General features: G+C 49.1%; 1 protein-coding gene and 1 long non-coding RNA gene across 10 annotated transcripts in view; one reads left to right on the top strand and one right to left on the bottom strand.

The window, feature by feature from the left end:
- The window catches only part of MVB12B (multivesicular body subunit 12B), a 188,909-nt gene that overhangs the window by 66,484 nt on the left and 95,741 nt on the right, over nucleotides 1-26,684 (top strand). For all 5 annotated transcript variants that reach the window (XM_070518744.1, XM_044778753.2, XM_070518742.1 and 2 more), the window contains exons 4-6: nucleotides 4,606-4,702; nucleotides 11,814-11,943; nucleotides 15,676-15,798. In XM_070518744.1, coding sequence (XP_070374845.1) covers nucleotides 4,606-4,702; nucleotides 11,814-11,943; nucleotides 15,676-15,798 — 350 coding nt within the window. The remainder of the gene's footprint in view (nucleotides 1-4,605; nucleotides 4,703-11,813; nucleotides 11,944-15,675; nucleotides 15,799-26,684) is intronic.
- The window catches only part of LOC139046337 (uncharacterized), a 31,140-nt gene continuing 20,264 nt past the window's right edge, over nucleotides 15,809-26,684 (bottom strand). For all 5 annotated transcript variants that reach the window (XR_011506221.1, XR_011506225.1, XR_011506224.1 and 2 more), the window contains one exon: nucleotides 15,809-25,543. This is a non-coding gene — a long non-coding RNA (uncharacterized lncRNA). The remainder of the gene's footprint in view (nucleotides 25,544-26,684) is intronic.

Here is a 26,684-nt window from a genome sequence, read left to right as displayed (position 1 = left end):
CTGCGGGTAGTAGCCACATGTGCCGGTTTCTTCTAACATGCTATTTTTAATACTTGGGCCCATAAGTGAGGAAATTTCAAAGATATCTACTAAGGCTTTTCCGATGAAGTGTTTTAATAGGTGGCTTAGAAAAGAGGAAAGTAGCTTTCATGACTCTCCGCTCTGGATGAGGCCTGTCCTGGGCACGCTACAAATACCCCTCTTCCATCCTCAGGGCAGTCTGTTGAAGCATTGGCTCCTTTCCTGAGGTCAGAGTTTTCGTGCTTGTCCGAGGTCACGGGTCTTCCCTAGCCCCAGGTAGGGAGCAGTCAGATTTTCATTTTCAGGGATGCCATTTTGATTTTTTGGCCTAAATGTTATTTGTCTCTTTCTGAAGCAAATATTTATTTTTAGAAATATTTTAATTTTATAAATGTTATTATAACAAAAATATATATTCATAGTTTAAAAAGAAAAAAAAAATAACTTCCAACATCCTCATTCAGAGCTTGAAAAGGGAAAAGTAATGGTCTGTCTCCCTGTCACATACTCCCCCAGGCCCGTGGTCCCGTCTTGGGGGTCCTTGCGCGTCCCCTCGGCGTTTTCTGGCTGTGGACAGTCCCAGGGTTCTCTGGCCTGCATTCTCTTCCACCAGCTGTCCCTCTTGTTTGTTGGTAAATCTTTGTTAGGAAAATTACTCTTAACGTGCTCAGGACTGGGGAAGAAGACGTTGCTTTAACTTTTTCCCCCTAACTACGAGAGTAATATATGCTTGTTTCTAATGGAGTAGGGCCAGTGCTGGCGCGGAACCCTGGAAATCTTTTTCATCCAGGCAGGGAGGCGGCTGCTGAGCCTCCGATGAGTCTGAGCAGGTCCCTCGGGCTTGTGTGCTGCCCGAGGAGCCTCCGAGGAGCAGGTCTGAAGGCCGGGTTGCCTGTCCAAACGTCAGGCGCATGCTGTCGGGCTGGTGCCCCCATCGCCCCATCCTTCCCTCTTGTACCCACAGCCACACACCCGCTGTGCTCTCCCAACCCTTGTCCCTAGGGTGAACCGAAGCCCTTTTTTGAGACTATTTATATTTTTAGCTTGGGTCACCTCTGTTCTGTCCGCTGGCTGCTGTTTTCTGCAGAAGGTCAGCGTGGTCACTGCCACTCAGGGCTGGAAGGACGAACTCCTGAGGATTCGAACAACTCCTCTTCACACCTCGCACTGCTCAGTGGTTTCAGGTGTTCCTACTGCTCCCTGATCAGCCTTTGCGTCTCCTGACTGAAGAGGTTTCCATTCAAAACTGTGGCTTCAGAGGACAGCCACGATCTCTTTGATTGTTAGTGATTTCTGTTTTTGTGACATTTCCCATGAAAGCTGTGGGATATTGATACTCTAGGCCAGAAGAGTCCCCGAACCCTTGGAGTAGGGACAGTGTCCAGTCTAAACATGACGGAGAGAAGTCACAGGGCTTGTTAGTTTTGGGGGTCATGGTAAGTGTATTCTAGAAAATGCATTGACTTAGCATTTGTTGAACGTATTAAAGAGATGTTTACTGAGTGCCTACTCTGTGTCGTACTCTGTGAGGGCTGGGCGTGGCGGCGTGGGTTGTGATGAAGGGATGTAAGATGAGGACAAGGACAGTGGGAGAATCCTTGGCCTCTCTTTTGAAGCAGTGTAGGAAATAGGTGTATTTTGTTTTCAGAAAAAGAATGAATGGGTCCTAAAGTGAGATCCATGGGGATCCAGTTCAAGAGGGCCACAGGGGCCAACTTGCTGCCTGGGAGTAGAGTAGGAATGAGACATATTTTAAGCTATTACAGCCAGTCTGTCCTGGCCCTGCTGTCAGAGCCAAGCCTCTGCATAGCATAATTTTTTACAACATAAAGGAGGGACGTGGGATCTCAAGACTGGACAGATTCTTAATTAGGTGACTTGAGACTCCCAATGTAGGAGTTTTGGGAGACTCCTTTGGAACCTAAATTCCTTTCCCCCAATAATGCTATTAATACAGAAACCTGGCTTTGGAGTGACATTGCTTCCTGGGGAAGGATCGAGATTAATTGCACTTTTCATGCCCTGTACTTTCTGCATTACCTGTAATAATAATGTACATAGATTAGGTAGGGAGGATATTAAACAGAAGGATTTATGAACATTTGAATATTAAGTTGGTTATCTGTGGCTACCTTAAATGCAAGGTTGTCAAAAATAATTACAGTATACTAGCAAATACTGGCTACCAGAGACAATATAAATACCCTGAGTCAGTGCATATTGGGCCTTTGGCATGAATCATTTGCTCAACAAGGATTGGGAATACGTTCTTCATATTTATGAGGAGGAAATGAAAGAGAGCATGGGATGGGGGAGGGGAGAGGAACAAGCAAAATTAATGGTGTCGCAGACCTACGGTATTAAACCCTGAACAGCGGCAGCCCCGTGCCAGAGGGACCACACTTGGACTGCGGGAAGCTTTGACAGTGCAGCCTCCCGTTTTGTATGCATGGGAGGGTTTTTCGATGCTTTTTTTTTTTTTAATGGCTGCACCACTGATGTTCTGGTTTTATGCTCAGGGACATTTGTAGAGTGTGGAGGGTGAGGTCGCTAAGTGGTTTGCAGTTGACTTCTAGAAAACCCAACTTGTCAAGTCGAAGACATTTGAGAAGGATATTGATGAATGCCCATCCATCTACGGGGCAGGAAAACATACCCAGTTGTTAATTTCTCAATGCAGAAAGCAGTGATGACACGGAAAAGCAACTGCCAGGAGAAAAAATTATGATAGATTAGATCAGGCGATTCTGAAAGCAGCTGATGTTTGCCAGCTAGGTTAACGGTTCAAACCCTGCCCACGCGGTCAGAGATTTATTCCACATTAGCGAGGGTGGCGCTTGTGCTTTGCTGCGCTGCGCCGTGCATTGTCTTCCTGAGACCCAGCTACCTGAAATGTCATACTATCAGATTGTTGACAAACACAGTGGTTCTGAGAGAAAGAAACAGTTTTGTGACAACAGTGCCATAAAGACACCTGTCATAGTTTACGCTCGACACATTGACCTTCATACTTAAATTTGAAGAATGTATTTCATTTGTGTACTCTTGGTTTATCATGCAGTTATTAAATATATTTTAAGTATTTTTATTGATATAGTTTATATTTGTCATCCAAGCAAATCCAGTTTGATTGCTGACTCTGAGTGGCCCACCCTGTTAAAAATGTACCAAAAAAACATCAACTTATTCAGCAAATAATTATTGAGCACCTGCTGTGTGCCAAGAACTGTGCTAGGCTTGAATTTACTGTAGTAATAGAAATAGTTTTGAGTCTCATGGTTCTCATGGTCCTTCAGCTCTAGTGGGGAGGCAGATATTAAACAAGTAGCCTCACAAATATGCCATTGTAAATTGATATGGAGGAAAACAGAGAGTGCCAAGAGAGAATGGAGCAGAGAGTTTAGATGGTAACAATCCCTGGCTGCCTTCCAGAGAGTGTTGGCCCTGAGCCAGAGGGGTGAGGGGGCTGGGGCCCTGTGCAGAGACGGAGGTGCAAGCCCTTCTCTGAGCAAGACAGAAACAACGGCCTGGGAAGCTGTTGTGGAGGGCAGAGTGACGGGCTGGCCAACCCGATGCTTGTCCAGGGACGCAGACCCAGTAAGCTGAGAGTGTGCTAGTGCAGGGCTGCTGGGGCTGAGTTGCTTCTGGAAAATGGGCGTGCAAAGTGCATTGCCAGCATCCTAACGGGAGAGATTTGAGATCGGAAGCTGCAATTCTTTCCTTAACCGACTCTCACTAGAGGGGGAGCTACGCTGCAAATGACTGACGAGTTTAGTGAAATCTCCAAGGTGGCCCCACGTGTTTAAGTTGCAGGGCGGCTATCTTTCTAGCTCGTTTCCAGCCTGAAATGCGGGCTGCAGGTGCCAGTGTGTTTGCCGAGCATCCCTTTTCACAATTACAGAACGGGGTGTGCTGTCTTTGGAAGATGTTTTTGCCCTGGTTACAGAAACTGTGCACAGTGGACCCCATATACTACCACTAAATAGAGGCCTTAAGAGGCCCTGGTGCATGTCATGTTAGAAGATGTGTAACATTGAGGCAGCAGGTCTTTCTGCTCTGTACTGGTTTATGATCCTTGGGATTTTACAGAATGTATCTAAAGTGAAATGTGCGTCTGTGCAGACTGGCAATGACTTAGGAGTGCGATTCTTTCTCGGTTAGGGGTAGATGCAGCTCTCTCCCCTCCAGCGACTGCTCTAGGAACTTGCTCTTCCTAAAACCTACTGACCCCAGAGCTGATGCTCCATCAGGGCTGAGTGGCAGCTGGTCCCGGGACGCGTGTGCACAGCTGCCCTCTGCTGGGCTCTGTATGTCTCACGCATCTCCTCACTTGCTTGTCTGGCTAACCAAGGCCCACGTCTGACTGAATAGGTTTTGAGGTTCCGCAGATGAAACTCCTTCCCGGGGGCCACCGGAGTCCCTTTGTAACTGCTGGGGAACATTAAGTGGCACCTACTCTAATTAACCTGCTGTCGTAAAGCTGTGAGAGTCATTGTGTTAAATATGCATCTTGAAGCCAAAATGGCAAACCCACCACAGGCATGTTCAGATTAATAGTCTGTATCTCTTTTCTTTCTTCCCAAGAGTCATTTAGGGAACGTGTTAGTGGATATGAAGCTCATTGACACCAAGGACACTCTGCCTGTAGGCTTCATCCCCATTCAGGAGACGGTGGACACACGTGAGTCACCCTTTAGTACCACTCATTGCAGCGAGCGTTTTCTTCCTCCAGGTACATTTGTAGATATTTTTTATGTGTATTTTTCTTTGGAAACATTTTTGGAGGGCTTACCGCGTGCCCATGAATAAACCCTGCTGCTTCTGAGACATGTGCCTGACTTGGTTCTCCAAGGAGTTTGCAGCGTTCTGGGTAGCGACATGTAAGTGGGCAGAATGTCCTTTTCTCCTAGCAGGATGCTCCCTGCTGAATCGACTCACGAGGGAATGGAACGAGTGAAACTGGTTATAGTTCATCCTTAGTCCATCATCTGGTGTTGCTGAAGCCAAGCTTGGACAAGACCCAGAAGCAAAAGGAAAACAATCAGAAGACGCCCAGGCAGTACAAGTGCAATGTTGTCCCATTTCTGGCTCTCGGACTGAACAAGAAACGCCAGAACCAGACAGCCTGCAAGCTGAGTGCCCAGGATTCAAACGGGAGCGACTGCTCTGCCCGCTGAGCGATACTGAGTGGAAGCGAATGGCTGAAGAGTTGGAAGCTTCTTTGGGATCCCGGAGGGCTTTGAGGTTCCTGTCATGCACGGCAGCTATTAAATAGTGCTGGAAAACCTCTGGATATTTGAGCCTTCTCATTTTGATGTACTCTAACTTGTTTTCATTTTTAATGACTTGTTACCAACTTTAGGATATCTACAACGACGCTGTAAATAAAAAACAAATACTGGGAATCCTGTCTTTATGACACGCGATTCATTTATGAAATTCTGTATCTCATTCTTTATCATACATTCTTTGTCCTACATTATCTTTCCATAGTTAGCCCCCTTTTGAACTCGCTATTTTTTGCTGTTTTCTTGCTAGCATTTCATGTAGACCAGACTTTCCGTAGCTACAGAGACCCCACATAGCTGTTATTTTAATGAAACAAGTGGAGTCCATTGTGTAGCATACTTTTATTTTCTTAATAGTCTTCTCACTTTTGGACGTGGGGCTGCTTTAACTTCCTTGTTATTATATGTGTTAGCTTCTAATTGTAATAGCTGATATTTAGCCTGTATTTACTGTATGCCACCCCTGGTGATAAACGCTTTATGTGCTTGATCTCATTTAATCTTCAGAAGACCCCTATTTGGAAATGCGTATCGTTATACCCATTTCACATATGAGAGAAATGAGGCACAGTAGGTACTTGGGGATTAAAGAACTTATCCGGGGTCGCACATAAAGAAGTGGGGGGGCAACTGGAGTCCACACGCCAGTCTGACTCCAGCCACACTTTTAACCACGGTGCCACTCTGTAAGAGCATATGTTTAAGCACCTTTTATAGACAGATTTTATATATTTATGTATAGGGTTTTTTTGGTGACAGCTTTATTGAGATATAATTCACATACCATACAATTTATCCATTTAAAGCGTACAGTTGAATGGTTTTTAGTCTATTCCCAGAGTTGTGCAACCATTACCACAATCAATGTTAGAACATTTTATCACCACCAAAAGAAAAACCCCATACCCATTAGCAATCACTCTCCATTTCTCCCCAACCCTCGCCTCCCCACCCCCTGCCAGCCCTAGGTAACCGCTAATCTACTTTCTGTATAGATCTGCCTATTCTGGACATTTCATATAAGTCAAGTCATACAGTATATGGTCCTTTGTGACTGCCTTCTTTCACTTCGTATAACGATTTCATAGCAGGTCCATGTTGCAGCTGATATCAGTACTTCATTTCCTTTTTGTTACCAAATAATATTCCATTATATGGATATACCACATTTTGCATATCCATTCAATTGGTGGATGTTTGGGTTGTTTCTTCTTTGGGCTATTATGAATAATGCTGTTGTGGACATTCATGTACAAGTTTTTGTGTGGACATATGTTGTCACTGCTCTTGGGTATATACCTAGGCGTGGAATTGCTGGGTCATATGGTAACTCTGTATTTAACATGTTGAGGAACTGCCAAACCCCATTTCAAAGGAGCAGCACCATTTTACATCCCAACCAGCAGTGTCTGAGGGTTCTAGTTTCTCCACATCTTCACCAACAGTTGTTATTGTCATTCTTTTTTCATTCTAGCCGTGTTGGTGGGTGTGAAGTGGTGTTTCATTGTGGTTTGGATTTGCATTTCCCTGATGGCTAATGATGCTGAATATCTTTTCCTCTGCTTATTGTTCACTTGTATTTCTTCTCTGGAGAAATGTCTAAAGGACCAATGATAAATCGGTCCTTTGCCCATTGTAAATTGGGTTATCTTTTTATTATTGAGTTGTGAGAATGTTTTAATATATTGTAGATATATTATGCATCTAGAATACATGTAAATCCTTTATCATTTATATGATTTGCAAACATTTTCTCCCATTCTGTGAGAAATTTCATTTTCTTGGTAATGTCCTTTGAAACACAGAAGTTTTTTATTTTGATGGAATTTTATTCATCTGTTCTACTATTGTTGCTTGTGCTTTTGGTGTCATACCTAAGAAACCATTGCCTAATCCAGGGTCACGGAAATTTATGCCTGTGTTTTCCTCTAAGAGTTTTATAGTTTTAGCTCCTTACATTTATGTCTTTGATCCATTTTGAGTTAATTTTTTGTATGTGGTGTGAGACAGGGGTCCAACTTTATTCTTTTGCATGTGAATATCCAGTTTTCTCAGCAACGTTTGTTGAAAAGATTCTTCTGTCCCCCACTGAATTGTCTCAGCATCCTTGTTGCAAATCATCTGACTGTGATGTGAGGGTTTCTTCTGGACCCTGAGCTCTCTTGCGTTGATCTGTATGTCCTTCCTTATGTCAGTACTACACAGTCTTGACACAGTCTAGCTTTGTAGCAAGTTTTAAAACCAGAAAGTATGAGTCCTCCAACTTTATTCTTCTTTTTAAAGGTTATTTTGGCTTTTCCAAGTTCCTTGAATTTCCATGTGAATTTGAGGATGAGTCAGCTCGTGCCAAGAAGCCAGCTGGGATTTTGATAGGAATAGCGTTGAATCTGTAGGTCAGTTTGAGTGTGTGTAGATTGTGAGTGGTTTCCTTGTGATAAGGTCCAAGTACTTGAGGCTCCTGGGTCATAGCTCCTCTGTGGGCTGCCCACAACCTTCGTCTGCAAAGGTATTCCTCATCTTCATGCACCCGATACTTTACCCAAACCAAGCTACGACTGCGTCCCCTTCACGCTCCTGTCTTTTCTGCCTCTGCGAACTTGCTTTCTTGTTTTCCTCCCTGAGATACCTTTTCCCTCAACTCTGAATGTCTACACCCCGTATCTTTCAAGGGTGAGCTTCAGTTCTTCCACGCACATGAAACAGTCCCTAATCCCTAGATACCAGTTTGAAGCCGGCTCTCTCCACTCTCCACAGTCAGCTAAGATTGGTAAATGCCTAGCGTAGGCACTGCAGGCTTTGAGATGGAAAGATGAATAAGACACTGGCCTTTTCCTCAAGAAGCTCAGTCTGGTGGAGGACTTGGACCTACAAACAAGGAATTGCCTTACGACATAATTAGATAGGGCTGTAATCAGTTGGAGGTCAGGGGCCCTGTCTGCGTTCTTTACTGCTTTTCATCACCCCTGGCCCAGCACACATCTATGGAAGGGAAGAAGGGAAGTAAGCACCTGCAAGTTACAGCGGTGGCAAGCCAAAGAGAGTGATCAGTTCTGCCTGAGTTCCCATCTTTCCTCCATTAGGACAAACTATGGTTCGGCATAGTGGGAAGAACGTGGGCTCTGGAGTCAAACTCGCCTAATATTGAGTCTGGCTCTGCCACCTGAAACTGTGGGGCTTGGGGCAAATGACTTCACCCTCCTGGGCCTCAGTTCCCTCATCTGTAAAATGGGGGGAATATAACCCACTTCATCATGTTGCTTTTAGCTTGTATTGTAGCCTTTGATATGTTTTCCTCATGTCTTTCTCTCTTTCTTTGAGGACAAAGCCTGTGTTTAATTCATCTTTGATTCACCTAAGGTAGCTTGCTCAGAGGATGGGATCAATAAAGATAACTCTGTTGCCAAATGAACTTCCAGAAATGCCAGCCCACGGTGCCACTCATGATGCACACTTGTCCCTGAGTTCCACAGCCCTGCCAACATAGCGTTTAAAATTTTTATTTTGTTTTGCTATTCAATTTTGTTTAATTTTCACTTCATCGTTTGCTAGCAAGACTGAACATCTTCACAGGTGTTTGCTACTTTTGCTTATTCTTGTGTGACTTCTCTGCTAAGCACTAAAATTGCCTTGTAGACTTATATTAATTTCCCACTTTCCCCCATGTTTTTCTTTGTTTCACAGTTTGCCTTGGTGTTTGTTTTTGACGACTAATTGACTTATAATGTCTTTATATTGATAGACTCTAGAGCCCCAAGGGATTGCCCATTCTGCGTTTTCCTCTCAATTTGTTGAAGCAGTTAAGACAGGAGTCTGTCTGGGTCCGTGGTCTGGCTGCTGTGGGGCCACGGTGATCCTCTCCCATGACTGGGGGTGTTGCCCTGGGGACATTCTGAGGTTGGGTCCTGGCATCTCCAACATCTTATCACACAAGGAGGGTGGATTAGGGTAGCCTGTTCATTTCAGGTCCTACTGTCATTTCCTGGAGCCCTTACACCAGGGACAGGTGAGCCCGAGCTGACCAGACAAACCCATAGTCAGCTCTATGCACTTTGAGTGCATTTAAAGCCCTGATTTTATCAAGTCAGCCAAAAAGATGAGACTCCTGTAATTAATGGGAAATGTAGTTTGTTGCAATCCATATAGTACTTAAAAACTGGAAGACCGTTTTAGTAAAGTGCTGTGTCCTTTCTCCGTGTTCATTTGCATGACTGAACACATTTCTGTTGACTCTGTGTAATATGTTTACTTAAAATTAGGCCTGTTTAAGCGTGTGTAATTAGTGGCTCCATCTCTTACCCCGAGTTTGCTGTAGACGGAGGAATGGAGCAAAGAGCAGCCTGGCAGACGCACGGAAAAGACCTGCACTTGCGTTTGCTTTGAGGCAAGGTCTCACTTCGCACTTTCAAAGGCCCGGTCTTATCACCTAATAGCCTTTGAAGGCACAGGGTTGCAGTGGCTGTTTTCTCCCAGGACGCCATCCCTGCCTTCTTGGGTACAGTGTTTGGGGTGTGGCTTGAGGACATTGTTGCTCACAGCTTATAGATCTGATCTAGCCTTCAGTTTCCTCACCTGGGAAAGGAACCCCCAAAGTTTCCATCTGGCTCTTTAAAAGACAGCCAGCCTCCCCCAGATCACGGCAACAAAACACTACCACTGATTCTAACCTCCCCCCAGCTCCCTCCCCACCCCCGGTAAAATCGATACTAGCACCAGGAATGCCCTTCCCTCCTCATTCTGCTCCCTGATTCGGATGTGCTTATTTCCTGCCAGAGAACTGAAAGGTCTTGAAAATCAAGGCCAAACACGGACATAAATTGTGTGCTGGAGGCTTACTTGTGATAACGGTGATAGGAACATTCGTGGCTGTTCTTTATTGAGCATTTACTGTGTGCCAGGCGCTGGGCTGAGTGAAGCATCCGTGTTACCACCTTTCATGCACCCAGCGTCCCTATGGGGTGGGGTTTCATTAACCCGCTTTTACAGATAATAAACTGCGGCTCAGAGAAATCAAGTCACTTGCCTAAGGTTGTAGTGCCGGAAAATGGCAGAGTTGAGACTTCAACACAGACCCACCCGACTCATGTACTGAGTGGCTGCAATTGATTGAAATTCATGTTTAAAAACGACAAATGAAGAAACCAAAAAACACCAGGTCGGTCACCACTGGCGGTTGCTAGGGCACCGACTTATTACTCTAAGACTTGATAAATAAGTGAATCACGTGTTTATCTTTCCTTTCCTCTACAAAGTGTATTTCAAGGAGACTAAGTAGATGAAGAAGAAAAGTTGCTTTTTATACAGAAGAATTCCAGCCAATACATGCAGAAGGAATGACAGATTCAGAAAACCACCATTTTAATGAACTTATGGATCTAGGCAACCGTCCTCAGGAGATGAGGACTCTGCTCCAAAAACAGTTTCGTGGACTTTATAACCGAGGCACCAGGCCGACACCACCGGAACCCACCGAGGCTGGCACAGCTCGACTCTGTGATGTGACGCCGTAGGACGTGCATGCACCACCTGTGACGTGTTCTTGCCTAGAGAATCTAACCTGAATCTTATCGAGCCGTTCACAGGAAGTGCAGGGAGTGACCCACTTTCTCCAACCTGCCAGTGCCCGAAAGAAAAAGGGAGGGTGGAGAGGTTGTTACAGAACAAAAGAGGCTCGAGAGACCTACCCAGCCAAGTTGAGTGCATAGAATTGTTTGCATCTTGATCCAGACAAACCAACAGTTAAATGACATTTTTGAGATAATGGAGAAAACTTGCATTTAGACTATCTATTGGATGATATTAAGGAATCGTTCATTTTGTTAGGAATGATAATGGCATGATGCTCATATTAAAAAAAAAATTATTTGCCGTGGATGCCCACTGAGATATTAATGGGTGACATGACGTGGTGATAGGGATTCGTTTTAGATTCTCCTGCAAAACTAAAGGGGGCTGGGGTGGGGAAGACATGAAACCAGCTTGTCCACTGTTGACAGTGTTGAAACTGGATGATGGGAACACGGGGATTCATTTTACTGTTCTCCCTGCTTTGGGGAATCTTTGAAGTTTCTATAATAAAAAGTAAGAAAGAAAAAAGTCCATGTGGTGAAATGTCTTAATCCTCAGGGTGTCCGTGTGTATGTACCTGCTGGCTTCAGTGGTGAGCAGATGTGGTTGTGGCTTTTAGAAGCCCGGCCCCATGTGTGAATTCCAAGCTGCTTCTCCTTGCAGAGGTGTGTGTACCTTGGGAGCCCCTTCTCGGCAGGGGGTGTCTGGGGTCAGGTCCTGAATGCTGAGCAGGGTGACTGGGGTCCACTCTGCAGTCACAGCCTGTCCACTGCAGCCCTGTGGAGGGCAGGAGGGGCAGAGCCCCGTCCTTCTGTTGGGTGACTTGGATGACCGGTCACTTCTGCTGCCAGGAAGGGAACGTGACAGGAGACGCAGTGTTCAGAATAGAGATGCTGGCATCTCTGGAAGACTCATACCTTTTCTTGTCCTTTCCTTCAGAGGAAGTGGCTTTTAGAAAGAAGAGGCTGTGCATTAAATTTATTCCACGGGATTCAACCGAAGCTGCAATTTGTGACATTCGGATCATGGGCCGGACCAAGCAGGCCCCACCTCAGTACACGTTTATCGGGTAAGTCTTAACAACACAGATCTCATCTCTTCTCTCTGCAGAGAGTGCTCAGGTCGCCCCCGGGGATGAAGCCCAGGGACCTCCTGTGTGACCCACCAGGCTCTGGCCACCTGCCTCTCGTCAGCCTCTCTAGCCTTGGCTCTCATTGCTCCCCTTCCTGCTTATGCTACAGCCAGTCCAAAACGCCAAGCTGTTGACCTCCAGGCCTTTGTTCATGCCGCTTGCTCCATCCAGGGGCCTTTCTTTCCCCTCATCCTCCTCAGTATTCACCCTCAGCCTCCTCTGGGGCCTTTCCAGGTGCCTGAAAGCAAAGGTGTTCTCCCCTTTGTGACCACCAGGCCTCAACTCTCTGTCCTGTTTATTCACCCCACTAAAGTTTTAGGGGCACCCATTTTGCACCACTGGGCCAAAGACCCTGGATATGGTGATGGATGCGGCAGAGAGTCTGCTCTCACGGACTTGGTGTTCTGAAAGGGGGAGACGAGCAGCAAACAAACGAGTGAGGGAGGCCATTTCAGCTGGTGACGGAAATGACACACGATGATGAGTTGGGGGGTCCAGAAGGCGACGTGTGAGCAGAGACCTGAATGTCTGGAAGAAGCCAGCCGTGCAGAGATGCGAAGGCAGAACCTTCTAGGCAGAAGAGCAGGTGTAACGCGGGGATGGGCGAGGCACGCTGGGGCAGAAAGCAGCCCCGGGTGGCTAGAGCGGGCGAGCGAGGAGTCGGGGATGAGGCCAGCGGTTGGCAGGACCTTGTGGGACATGGTGGCGGTTTGGATTTTAATCCAGGTGCTCTGGAAAGCTGTTGGAGGGTTCTGAGTAGGGGAGAAATGTGAATGTTGCATGACCACGTGATAATTCCGTGTCCAGTTCTTTGGGCTGATGTTGTCTTCCCTGAGAAGCTGAGGGCTGGGCCTGTTGTGTCCTGTTCGCCCAGTAGCCTCACTACAGGGCACGGGTCTGGCTCTGTAGCTGTTTCGTAAACGCTAAGTACAAGGAATCTCAGGATTTCACTCCAGATTCTTTTGATTGTAAGTGATGCAAAACCCAACCCAGACTGGTTTAAGCAAAAGGAGGAATTTGTTGACTGACATAACAGCAGAGTTCAGGGGGCAGGTTGGCTTCAGGTGTGGCTGGAAGTAGGCGCTCAGAGGACGTCACTAGGGTCTAGTTTCTCCCTCTCTCCTCTTTGCTCTGATTCCTTGGGGTGGACCCCATTCTTAGACGTGTTCTCCCCTAGAGTGGAGGAGTGGTGGTGCAGTGGGTTCGCCTCCTTTTCCTCCAGGTTCAAGACCTGAGGCGAAGAGCAACTCCACGTTCTTGATAATTCAAACAGAAGTTCTAGAATTCAGTCTCGTTGGTCTTGACTGATCTCACTGGGGTCATATGCACCCTGAACCCATCACTGCTACCTGGAAAATGTCATTCTCTCTCTCAGGCCTGAGCCGGAAGTGGAGTCAGCTCCATTGGAACTCAGGGACTAAGAATGAGGGGGTAGCTGCCCCCCAAATATGGAGAGGTGGTAAAAAGTTGGAAGGTAGGGGTGAATGGATGCCGATGTCCAAAAGATAATAGATGTTCGTTGTGCTCAGTCTCCTGAAATTCGAGTCTTTCCAGTGAATCAATGTGGTCGCTGGTTTTTGGCCCCCTTGGCTATGTGCCTCTCTCTGGCCGGCTGTGCAGGCGTCTCGCCCGTCCCCGTGGGTCCCCACAGGTGAGTTCTTCCTCCTGGATCTGGGTTGTGCTGTTAGGGTTCTCGTTCATCTGCTCCCAGACCTCCTCCTGACTTTGAAAGCCAGGGCCTTTCCCCGTATACTAGACGCAGGCTGGGCAACAGACGAGAGCTGCGGTGTTTGCTCCAGCCGTGTAGGGGGCAGGTATCACAAAAATAGAGGTGATGCTCCTCTTGGTGCACATGGTCTGTGCGGAGTCTTCAGCTGTGGAATCTGAAAGCTGTCTCAAGATTTTGTGGTCCTTAAGAAGGACTCTGTTATCATTCCCTTCCTACACGCTCAAAAATCCTGTTTTGCAACATGGTTTAAACTAATTGCATAAACAGGATTATGGGAGTAGGAGATAGTTAAGAGAATAACCATACTTCAGGTGCCTTAGAAACAGCCATTTACATACAAATAGTAGAAGCCAACAATTTAATAATGAGCTTTTAAAGTCTAATTTCAGTTACTATGTGTATTTTTAATTACAAACTATACTACTTTAAAAGATTTAATTTTTAACCAATTTAAACAATTCTAAAGAATAGATTCTTACCATATATGTTTTGATAATCAAAACGAGAATCTTCTTTCTTTTGTATCATTTTAAAAGATTGCTGAAGTACACTTTTGTTTCATCTTGGGGCAACAGTTCTTTTCTAGAGGAAGACAATTTCCGTGTCATTTTTAAGGAAGGAAAGAAAATTCAGTGTTCAGAACTCTAAGTCACTTTTTCTTAAAATCAGGCACAATTCCACACGTTACTTTGCAAGGGTCGGGGTTGTGAGCCGGGGAGTGAAGCCTCCTGATTGGGAACAGCTCTGCCCAGGCCTGGCTGCGGGACCGTGACTGAGACGTGGGGAAATCAGTCCGGCCGATTGGAAGCAGGCATCTAAGAAGACGCGATTGTGGGTTAGAATAGTTCCTGAATGTACTGGGAAGCTGCTAGAAGTGTCCACTGAGTAAATCTGGTCTCCGTTTTTGAAGAGATGATGTTCCTCCGCATCCCAAGATGCAGTTCTGTAGGGCAGTTGAGATATGGCTAAACTCATGCCCTTACGATTCCTGAGAACAGACCTGTCTCATGAGCACTCGTGGCCGTGGGGGTGCGGCCGGGCTGCGATGGGCGTGCACATCCAGTAACAGGAAACCCCATGTGGCATCTGTCAGGCCCTTCTGTGATCCCTCTGAGTCACGGTGGTTTGTGGGGCACATGCCTTGTCGTTTGAAGATATCTCCCAAACTGACCCTGAGCATGAGGCCAACTGCAGGTGACATCCGGCAGTAAGGAGCTTTGTCCAGAAGTGGGGGCGTGTCATAGAGCTGGGTGGAGCTGATTCTCCTGGGCGTTACAAACCAGGCTTGGGGGCCGGCCCTGTGGCCAAGTGGTTAAGTTCTCACACTCCGCTTCAGCAGCCCAGGGTTTCGCCGGTTTGGGTCCTGGGCACGGACATGGCACCGCTCATCAGGCCATGCTGAGGCGGAGTCCCACATAGCACAACCAGAGGCACTCACAACTAGAATATACAACTATGTACCTGGAGGCTTTGGGGAGAAGAATAAAAAAAAAAAAGAGGAAGATTGGCAACAGATGTTAGTTCAGGTGCCAATCTTTAAAAAAAGAAACCAAAAAACCAGGCCTCTGTGTCAGCCCGTTGCTCCATCTATCTCACCCTAACCGTACATAGGACTCGAAGTGGGTTGTCACGTAAACACCTACAATGAAGCGGCCACTAAGAAGCATTTTGAAGACTGAGAACTAAGGGAGCGAGCTCTGGGGCAGTGAGGACGGTGGCCGTGTCGTAAAGGCCTGCCTCGGGGGGACAGCTGCCCTCACGGTAGGCTCTGCTCTGTGACACCCAGAGCGCACAGGGAGGCGACGGAAGCCATCCTCGAGGGCGAGCTGTGACTCCCTGGCGTTGGAGGCCGTGATTCTTTTGAATGAACTGTTGCTTTGTTGCTCAGGTAAACGCTTTGTGCCGAACAGCGCCATGAAGATTTCTCTTTTCTCCCCAAGGGAACTGAACAGCATGGGGATCTGGTATCGAATGGGCAGAGTACCAAGAAATCATGACTCATCTCAACCCACGACGCCTTCCCAGTCATCAGCAGCGTCCACCCCGGCCCCCAACCTTCCCAGGTGAGGCCTTGTCAGTGGCGGCTCATGCCGCTCTGCACGTCACAGTCATGTGGTCTGGGGTCCCCCTGCAGAACGTTTGAGAACACCTCTACTTCGTTTCTGCTGAAATAGCACAGAAGATAGCTGAAAAATTGCAGAAGAAATATACCTTTAGAGGAGATGTTTAAAATCCAGTTAGAAATCTGTGCATTACATGAATGTAAAGGCCATTCTCTGTTCTATTTTGTACATATTCTGCAGGCTCCTAAAATAGCAGAATATGCGACTTTAAATGGGCTTGCTCTCCTAAAGAGCTGATAGCTGCACACAGACACAAGCTTTGCAGCCATGTGGTTGGGAACAGGGGCCTTAAGAAGGTAGGAGTCCTTCTCTGCCTTGGCCAGCCACCCGTTTGAAACCCAGGAGGGCTGGTAAGTAATTATGCTCATTTTCATATTGTTTCTCTTCCCGATGAGCTACACACTAAGAATTGAGTAGTTTGGGTGTGAGAACAGCGAGGTGTTCTTCAGGGGCTGTTAGTTTTAATAATCGTTTCCACAAAGAAACTTGGGAGAGCAAACTGGCCACTCAGCAGCCGGTTTCAGTCCTAATAGAGGTGGCAGTGGTCTTCTGCATGTTATGCAAGAAGCAGATGGTAAGAGAATTCTGTCAGATAAGAAACCTCTGCATCACTAGTAGTAAATTATTGGAGGACAAGGAACAAACAGCGATGATGGATGAAGTTTGAGAAAAGGATTACCAAAGTAAATAAAACAGCTGAGAACTGGTGAGGCAGCGTCATTTGGGGATTGATGTAATGTACATGAGAACGGATGCAAAAGCTTCCATGTGGGCGAACAGAGGTGAACAAAACCTGTCAGGAGCAGGACAAGGCGGCCAGCAGTCAGTGGTGGGCTTGTCCTGCTGACCTCACAGCTCCGCCCTGCCCTCGGGAGGGGCAAGGAGATGGCCATATAGCCGTGGCTCTCGCTCTGTTCTTCGGGCTGAGCGTCTGCCTCCTTCTGAAGAATGCAGCTGTCGAGAGCCAGCAGCTCAGACGACTCTGTCCTTCGGGACATCCCCCCAAAGACAGTCTAGTCTTTCTCCTGTGAAACTGTCACTTAACCATCCTTGGAGTTGCCTGAAACCTTAGGAGCAGTTTTCAGTTCCACTTTGGTAGGAAAAAATAGGAAGAGCTAATGGCTGCCCAGAGGTGCAGGGCGAGCCAGCGGGTGAGTGTCAGGGGGTTAGAAGCGCGAGGCGAGCACGGCTCCAGGCAGCACTTCTCATTCCTTTCTCACTACCCAGGGCCCTGTCACAGCTGCCCTCACTGTCACTGTGCTTGGGTCATCTCAAGCCCATCCCCTGTGCTAGGGGTCATCTCAGGTCCATCCCCTGTGTGTGGGGTCCTCTCAGGCACATCCCCTGTGCTGGGGGTCGTCTCAGGTCCATTCCCTGTGCTGGAGGTTATCTCAGGCCCATCATCTGTGCTAGGGGTCATCTCAGGCCCATCCCCTGAGCTGGGGGCCATCTCAGGCCCATCCCCTGTGCTGGGGGTCATCTCAGGCCCATCCCCTGAGCTGGGGGCCATCTCAGGCCCATCCCCTGTGCTGGGGGTCATCTCAGGTCCATCCCCTGCGCTAGGGGTCATCTCAGGCCCATCCCCTATCCTGGGGGTCATCTCAGGCCCATCCCCTGAGCTGGGGGTCATCTCAGGCCCATCCCCTGCGCTGGGGGTCATCTCAGGCCCATCCCCTGCGCTGGGGGTCATCTCAGGCCCATCCCCTGTGCTGGGGGTCATCTCAGACCCATCCCCTGGGCTGGGGGTCCTCTCAGGCCCATCCCCTGAGCTGGGGGTCCTCTCAGGCCCATCCCCTGCACTGGGGGTTGTTTCAGGCCCATCCCCTGCACTGGGGGTCGTTTCAGGCCCATCGCCTCTGCAGTACATACACCTGCTCCCTGTTGGCATCATTCGCTCTGGAAGGACCTAGAAATGGGCACCACCTCAGGGCAGGTTTTAACTTTCTGTTGGATAAAGGAAGAGCACTGATTCTCCCAGGTAAATAGGAAGGGTGGTCTCCCCAGAAGCTTGCTGGTCAGCATGAGAGCAGCGTCACTAGCAGCTGAAGGGAGAGGACCCAAGCAGAGGCTGTGGGGAGCCAGGCGGCCCTGGAGGTAGTCATCAGAACAGCGTGTTTATCAGGCTTATATATTTTATTGCCTCTTGTTGTACAGTTTATGGTTTACAATGCCTGCAAGGAAATTGGATCAGTTTTGTTTTACTTGCCAAATAAAACAAATGTCAAAATAGTCAATATAAAATGTATTCTAATTTGGCTGAGTTAAGTCCGCCACCATGCTGTTGGATAATTGAATGTTACATGAAGACTTTTCCGAGTAAAAACCACCTGTCTGTCCCCAGTCCTCTGTCACTGTGCGGTAACTTACAGGTGGCACGCCCCCCAGTGGGAACCTGCTAATTCATCAGGGGCTTATTGTGTCTGGTTTTTGTATTATTTTCCTATCCAATATCTTTGATTTAAAAAAAAATGAAATGCGGATTCAAATTTGCCATATGAAATGACGAGCACGTCACTTTATCCCTCGAGGCTCTGTACTCTGTCCAGCAGAGGAGGCTGACAGCTTTCTCTCTGGTGGTGAGCCCTGGGAGTGCCCGCTGTGGGGTCTGCAGGGTGAAGGCCTCCAGCTCCGCTCCCGTGACTTCTGCTCTTCTCTCTCCCGTCCCCAAGCCTCAGACTGTAGGCTGAACTGGTAGCCTCTTCTTCCCTTCCTGTTTTGTGCCTCTGTGCCTTTGCTCGTGTTGGCACCTGTGCACTGGGTGTGTCTCGCATCCCCTGCCTTAGATGCCGCCTCTCCCAGGAAGCCTTCCCTGACCGCCCTGTGCCTGGGCCTGAGCGCTTCTCGGCAGTCATGCCTTCACTTTGTGTTGTGGTCGTGTCGTGAACTCCCTGAGGGCAGGGCCGTGTCCAGAGCCTGTTGCCTCCCAGCGCTCAGCGCAGACCCAGGCAGGTATTGACTTTTACAAGAGACGCTTCTCCAACAGACGAGGACCCCGTGCTGCAGCCCCCTCACACCTTCTTCAGACAGCTCCTCAGTCCCTGAGCGCTCCTCGGGTCTTTTTCTGACTCTGAGAGTAATACAAGGTGGTGGAAAATTGACAGTATAGAAAATAATGAAAAAGCAGAAATCCCATTTCCGGTGAGCAAAGGCTCAGAACCTCTGGTTATAGTTCCTTCACGTCATTTTTCCGTGTACTTTTTACATAGGTGGTATCATATCATGTAAGAGCAAGTTTGTGTTCGGCTGCCTCCTTCTCATGTAATATTAAACCGCAAGCGCAAGAATTCCTCCTCCCAGCCGGCCTTTGTGTGGACGCGGGGACCGCTCGCTGAGCCCGGCCGGAGTCAGAGCGGTGACGCAGCGCCCTCTACTGACTGCTCTGGGCGGCGGCGGGAGGACGGCGGCGGCTCCCGAGAGTGGGCGGCGGCCGGGCTCCCAGCACCGCCCTGGGGGCGCCGGAAGGGAAGGAGGCAGGGGCCGCAGCAGACCTTGTTGCCTTCTTGAGCTCTGGTCTCAAAAGCTGAGAACAGGTGCTCTGCCTCCTTTTCTTATGTCATCACTCATCTTTCCAAGAATTCCCTGCCGTCTTTGGAGAGCTGTTATCCCCAGCGTGTCTCAGACAAAACGGGCGGCCGGTGGACCTTTTCAGAGACGATGGGTCAGCACCCGTGGACCTCATGGTCCCAGCTGAACAGCTTTCTCTTTCCAGGGGCAGGGACCGCCCCAGACACAACACTTCCTGCCTGTTTCCTTCTGTCGTTGCAGACAGTGCTCCTCTTGGGGCCAGATGTGGGGTTGTCATTTCAGGATGGGTGGGTCCCAGAGAGACAAGGATGCCCCTTGGCTGGATCCAGTGAACTGGACACAGTGTTCAGTGAAGTTCATGGCAAAAGGCAGGACGTCTTGGCAGAGCCCCTCCTCCTGGTTCCCTGAGTCTTCCCCTCCCACACGTACAGCTCCGCACACAGTCCTCCACATTTTCTGAGTGAAGGGCCGCTTCGGCCGGGGGCTGGGAGCCTCTGTTTTGCCTGGGCACTCGTGCTGCTCCCTCCTCTGCTCACCCACTTCACGCAGGTTGATCAGCAGGATGGGGTTGCGGTTGGGTTCCAGCTCCACATCTCCCTTCTGGGCTGGCCTCGGCTCTGCGGGTCAGCCCGGTGCATCTAAGCAGACGACAGAGGCCATGGATCCAGGCTTTTCTGACTCTTTTCCGTGCTGCTGCCTGGGCAGGGTGCAGGTGGAGGAAGCACTTCCCCCGTGGACCAGAGCAGCCCCACTCCTCTCTCACAGCCCGGGTCTCACATATGACTCTGCTGGAAGAAGGGGTTCTGCTGCTGCCTGGACCAAGGTTCAGAGAAGCTCTGGGAGGCAGGCAGGTTCACAGCTGATGCAGCACCAGTCGCCCCAGAGTGTGGATGAATGAATGCTTGTGTCGGCCGGGGAGGGGCCCCTGGCGGACTGCTGCCCCCCGGCTTGCCGAGCAGTAAAACTAGTGGCTTAATGAAGACATCAGAGGCATGCTTATCAAATTTGCAGATGACACAGAGCCATTAGGGAGAGCTGATGTGCTGAATGACAGAATCAATACTCTGCATCTCCACAGCCAGAACACCCCGCTGGAACCAGGAGATGAAAGGTGATGGGCGAAAATGGACAGGGCCCGCCAAGAGTCAAAAAATCAATTGCACAAGAGCCAGATTGAGGGGCCCTGGCTTAGCAGTGGTTTGTGTGAAATGACTCGGCTGGGCACGAAGGAGCCTGGGTTGTGTGGAATGCAGCCTGGCGTGGGCACATCCCACAGGATGGTGTCCCACACCTGTCAGGTACATCGAGAGTTCACCTCCACTGCCTCGTGCCACCTTGTAAAAGTTACCCAAATCAAGCATTGAATTTGAGTATGAGGAATCGCCCCGTTTTCACCTGGGTCGAGACACGGCAGCTGCTTCAGGTGTTTAGACGGTCAGTATGTAGAAGGGAGAATCGCAGTGTTTCCAGCTGGGATGGGTTGTTGGAAGCCCCAGAAGGCACGATTGCGTCAGGTGGACTGAAGTGACAAGGGGTAGATTTGGGCTTCACACTTAAAAAGTTAATAAAGGAAACTTCTCGAAGGTAAAAATCTTGTTGCATTGAAGAAGCTGACAGGAGAGGTCGTGTGCCCCCAGCTGCTGGCGGAAAGCGAACATCATTTGGAGTCTTCACACCTTCAGCGGTTCGTCTCAGACCTGACTGAAGAAATGCATCGTGTTCCCGGCGCCCGCCCTCAGAAATTCAGTCAGCAGACCTGCGTATTAGATCTTGCCAAGGGCGCCTCTGGGAAGCGCCAGTGGGTGGGGAGGGTGCAGAGCAGTGACGTTTGTCACCGAGGGCCTCACACAGCTTTCAGTGCTTCCTCAGTGTTGTCCGAATTACGGCCCAGCAGTGCCAGTGTGAGGGAAGGAGGATGACTGCGGGGCGTTTGCTGTGGCCCCCTCCCTGGGGTGGAGGGCGCAGAGGGCGCTCGGCCGTGCTGATGCCGTGTCTCCGTCCCAGCCTTGGCATGCCAGAGCTGAGTGGCAAGCGTTTTTTTTTCCCTTGCAGAGCCCATCTGAAGTAAGTGGTCCGGAGTGCTGGAATTTCCAGGACGTTTCATGTCTTTGTGGACGTTGGTCTAGGGCTGTCCTAGAAAATGCAGAACCTGTGGTTCCAGGAGCTCGACGCTGCCCTTCCCGGCAGCCTGGGGTGCTGAGTCCAGTGCACTGTGGTCCTGAAGGAGACGCCGCTGCCTGAACTCTGCTCCCCACAGGCCTCCGGCCATGGGCGCGTCCTGTGGCCCGTCACTGACACTGCCCCTCCCCTGGGAGGGAGCGTCACCTTCCCTCCCAGAGCCACAGAGCGCATGGCTCCTTTCCCAGCTGCCAAGTCCTGCCCCACAGCCTCTGCCCACGAGGGGCAGCCCCCCCCAGCCCCCCCCCCCGCCGAGCCTCTCCCTGGAGTCAGGTGGCCGAGCTTCCCTTATAAGGTGTGTGGTGCTGCCCTGAGTTGTTCTAGAATCTTCCGGGGATTTGTCAGCTTCCAGCAAGTTGTCAGTCACAGGTTCCGAAGTATGTTTCTTAGTGACAGACATAATTGTACTTAACTTTTTGCGTGGATGTTATCAATCTGTGACAGATACTCTGGGAAATGGGGCATTTTGATTGCAGAAGATCTGTCACACGCATTTAGTCTTCCTCTTAGGGACACCAGGATTCAGTCACAACTTTTGCATGTCGATGTCAGGTTTTGAGAACATAGATCGTGGTTGACCTCAAAAATCGTTCCGTCGCTCTGATCCCAGGGCTGTCATCTCAAAGGTTAATGGCTTGTCCCAAAGGAGAGAAAAAATCACGCCTCGGTGATCTAGAATTCCTGCCACGCGGCCCGGGCTCATCCACCATCACATCCATTGTCAACAGCCCATGAGCCGCGGCGCCCCGTCCTGGCCTCCCTGACCCCGCCTTCCCGTGGACGTGGGTGGGATCAACTCTGCTGCTTGATCAACCGCAGAAGAAGCCAGCATCGGAAACAGAAGCTTTGCTCGCCGGCTGGATCCTGTTGACTAAGCTGGCGGCCGCCTTCTGTCCGTGTTGAATTGTAAGACGGTCTCTGCACCACAGGTGACAGCTGTCACCTGCCTGTTGTTGCAGGACTTGAAGGAGAGGCCAGAATGGCCCAGACTGGGGAGGCCGAGTCTTCCTTCTCCCTTCGAGGTGTTTGTCTGAGTGGCGGAAGGCTTGGAGTGGAGGCACTACATGTGCGGAGGCCCAGCCGCTTCTCCTTGATTACAGGGTTAGTTGGAGAAGGCTCAGCCCAGAGGATTGGAGGGGATTTATTTGAGTTGAAAGCTGTTGTTTACTCTAAGGTCATCATTTGTGAGAAGGGTCATGTGTGTCCTGCACCAAGGTAAGGCTAGCAGACAGGGCCGACGGCTGAGTCCAATGATATCTTTCCCCTAATAGTAAACAGCTTATAACTGGGATTTTGAGCTCCACTTCCATAGCAGCAAGAGACGTTTTGGGGTACCCGACCCCAGGGGAGCCCTCGGCCCTGGCCCCATTAGAGGAGGGCTTGGGTCTTGCCGTTCCAGTGGGCCTTCAGATCCCATGCCTCTGCAGAGTGTCCGGGCGTAACTGTGGCTTTATTAGGAATAATTACACTTCTTTTTCCTTCACATGAAAACTGCATCCATCTGAAGATGGGACACACATTTTCATAACCTTCCTTGATGTGACACACTCCTTGTAAGATGAAAACTGTAATGCAGATTTGTAGGGGTTTTGCCCAAGGAGCACAAGCGTTGGCACTGTGCATTTGAATTAGCCTCGCTCTGCTAGCGGTACCGTCCACCCACTCCAGCCAAAAGTACCGACAGCCAGGGGTGTCTCAGAGAAGAACCCCCTGGAGGGGTAGGACCTGAACACCAATTCGAAGTTAGATTAGAGGTGGGGCTTCAGGGGGCTCATTATTTCATTTAAATAGCCCACGTTTACATTCTTTGCCTGAAACTTTCAAGTCCTAGGCTGCCTGCCATCCCGTTGGGGTTTTCAGACAGGCACGTGTTCTTTCTTCCTGTCTGGAACTTTCACTGGCTTCCTGTTATCTGACATGTCTCCCACATCCTCTCCGGTTAATCAGACGAGTCTCCTCTTGGCTCCTGAGCACATGGTCCTCATTCCAGAAGCATCTCCGCTGTGGCCATTGCTGTGTGCCTTACCTCATGCCAGCTGCCCTCCTGAAAGAGGCAGACTGGACTCCAGAACGCCGAGGCTTGGTCCTGTCCACCCTCCAGACCTGGTGTAGCCCTCGCCTCTTCCAGAAAGCCGGGCCCGTGTCGTCTTCCCCGATCCTCGCCTCCAGGTGCCTGCCCTGTACGCTTTGGCATTTCACGTTTCCCTCTTGTTGCTGCCTGTGTTTATGTTTGGTCTTATGACTACATTTGCCACTTACTGATGACCGGGATGCTCATGTTTCTTTTTTTTCTCCTTTAAAGCCTCAGAAAAGGCTAGTCACACAGAAATAAGGATGATAATATCACATCACTATGTATGGAAATTTAGCAAGTACTTTCAACTATGTCATCTCGTTCGATACTCACAGTAAGTGTTCAGTGAAAAATGTGTGGCCTCGGAATGGTAGGGACCTTTGAACTCCAGGTGCCTGGCATATGGTAGGCACTCAAAAAATATTTTTTGAATGTGTAAAGTGAGCTGGTTTAGATCCATCGAACCAGGTAGCATGTATTTACCCACCTCTTCTTCCATCCATCTGTCCGAGACATGCATTGCATTTACTAGGTGTCAGGCCCGGTTCCAAGTGCTTAACAAATAACAACTCCTTTAATCCTGATAACAGCTCTGTGAGTTGGGTGCTGTTATCACCTGCGTCTTATGATGAGGAAACTGAGATCAAGGAAGCTAAATTCCTTCCCCAAGTTCACACAGCTCCTAAGTGTCAGAGCTAGGATTTGACCCCAAGCAGGTGAGTCACCTTTGGCGTGCACACTATCCCTGTGCCCTGATGCTTGTGGTCACAGGATCACTGGTTGTGCAGCATTTCACTGGGGTGCTGAGCCTGGGCCCCGAGGGGCTGCCGGTTGGGGTGCAGCCCCCCAGCTGTGCCAGCTGTCTTCACATGCAGCTTCTCCAGGCTCCTGACCAGCAGCTGGGAGATCAGGACTTCACAGAGCATGCGCGTGTGGGTCGGGAGCTCATTGTCGTCCACAGGCCCCTCCTGTCGGAAGCCGCTGGAGCAGGCTGCATTCCCACTCTTCTGGGGAGACGTGCGAACGTTGGCTGGGGTCCAGGCCACTTGAGTTGTAGGTAATGACTGAGGGAAACATGTGGAGGCCATACCCGAGAGGGTCCCAGCGTCACAGCTCCCCTCAATGGCTTCAAAGCCTGCGATTAGGTAGGGTTACCAGCAGCTTGATTTATTCTGGTGATTAAGAGAGCGGTGTGATGGAGACCTACAGAGTAAGGGGTCTTTAAAATCCTCGTGCCCCAGAGCTGTGACTGCTTCTGTCACAGCATCAAACTTAGTTTTGGTGTCAGAGTAACTTCAAAGGCAAAATTCCACTGGAATGCAGTTTGGTGTTGTTATACATGAATGATGAGTGTAGGCTGGCAACACACTTTTTGGTATTAATTTTTAATACGGCTTCTTGGGAAGTCAGAGCTTCCATTTAATGAAGAATTGACGGTTAGTCAATGAGCGTCCACCTCTGAGCTGGCCTCCTTGGCTTTCCCTCTCCTACGTGAGGTTTTGCCAAGGCATTTGCTGCTTGTGAATGTGTTATCTCTGTAATTTTCGTGACTCCATGACTGTCTGATTTTCCTTGGTGGTTGCAATGGTGCCGTGCACTCTTCGTGCCGTTGTCCCGGAAAGCAGGGTTATAAATGTGAAGTGATTTCCTCCTCCGCCGGGCTCTCAAGGGTACAAGGCTCTTTGTGAGGCTGGTTTAAGCTCCGGGGTTTGGAGAAAGGCCTTTTTCAGGATTATGAAAATAGTTTTCCGTGTGTCAGAACAGATTTATCAGTTCACTTTAGGGTCGGTTTTGTGAACCAGACCATTTAGAGGAGGATATTTTACCTTTTATCAGAGTGGAGGCTGACAGTCTATTTGCAGGGAGCTCCATAGAATATTTCACCTGGGTCTCTTGGTGTAAATCCAGCTGCCAAACAAAGTGAAAATGGGTGTTGAACAAGCGAAATTTCCCGGTATTTTACTGCACCCCACCCCCACCCTGTTCTATTTCAAAGCAAGGTTTCAATTATTAATTTGGATGTTTAATGAAATCCTTTGCTTGCAGTAACTTTTAAAAGGCCTTTTGAATTCTTTGGATGGGGTTTTTGCCCATAGGTAGGGGAGCATTCAACTCGAATACCCTTCTTGAGCAGCAGATGTTTTGTTTCCAGTTGAATAGTAATATTAGTAATAATAATTATTAGAATAAATACAATTATCATCATCATCATTATTATTTCAGCTACAATTTTTTAAGCATCTGTGCCAGGCAGTGTGTAAACACTCTCTATTGTTTTAATCTTTATAACCATATGGTGAGGTGAATAACAGTGTCCTCGATTTAAGAAATGAGGAAACTTGGGGCCGGCCCGGTGGCGCAGTGGTTAAGTGCCCACGTTCCATTTCGGCGGCCCGGGGTTCCCCGGTTCAGATCTGGGGTGCAGACGTGGCACCGCTTGGCAAGCCCTGCTGTGGCAGGCATCCCACATATAAAGTAGAGGAAGACAGGCATGGATGTTAGCTCAGGGCCAGTCTTCCTCAGCAAAAAAAAAGAGGAGGAATGGCAGCAGTTAGCTCAGGGCTAATCTTCCTCAAAAAAGAAATGAGGAAACTGAGCTTGGAGGGATGACGATGGACCTAAAGGCAGGCTTTAGAGGAGCCAGGATTGGAGGCTAGCTCCCGCCATCGAGTCCTCGCTGCCTTCGAGGAGCCTCAGGGCTTCGTGAATTCTAGGACCCTCTACCTCAGTGTCTCCTGCAGCCCACGTAGCCATGGCCTCTCAGGGGACCCCACACAGCCGTGAGCTATTCCAGATCCCAGCCGACATTCCACCTCCTTATTAGTCCTGGCTTTATTTTGCTAAACAAATTGTTTTCCACAGCCTTGGAGATTGGTCGGGCAAGAAGGAGAAGAATGCGGCCTTGGGTTCTTTGTCAGGGTTGGTTGTTCCCAGTCCAGACCCTTACCCGCCCGCCTGTGTCACGCACGGAGCCTTTTATGAATCTGAGTTTGGCAGCCTCAGGACTCTTGAATTTTGGAGAAGCGGATATTTTAGTAGGCTGGAAGAA

Source organism: Equus asinus, chromosome 10 (assembly GCF_041296235.1).
Source record: "Equus asinus isolate D_3611 breed Donkey chromosome 10, EquAss-T2T_v2, whole genome shotgun sequence".
NCBI lineage: Eukaryota > Metazoa > Chordata > Mammalia > Perissodactyla > Equidae > Equus > Equus asinus.
This window is presented reverse-complemented; position numbering and strand designations above follow the sequence as displayed.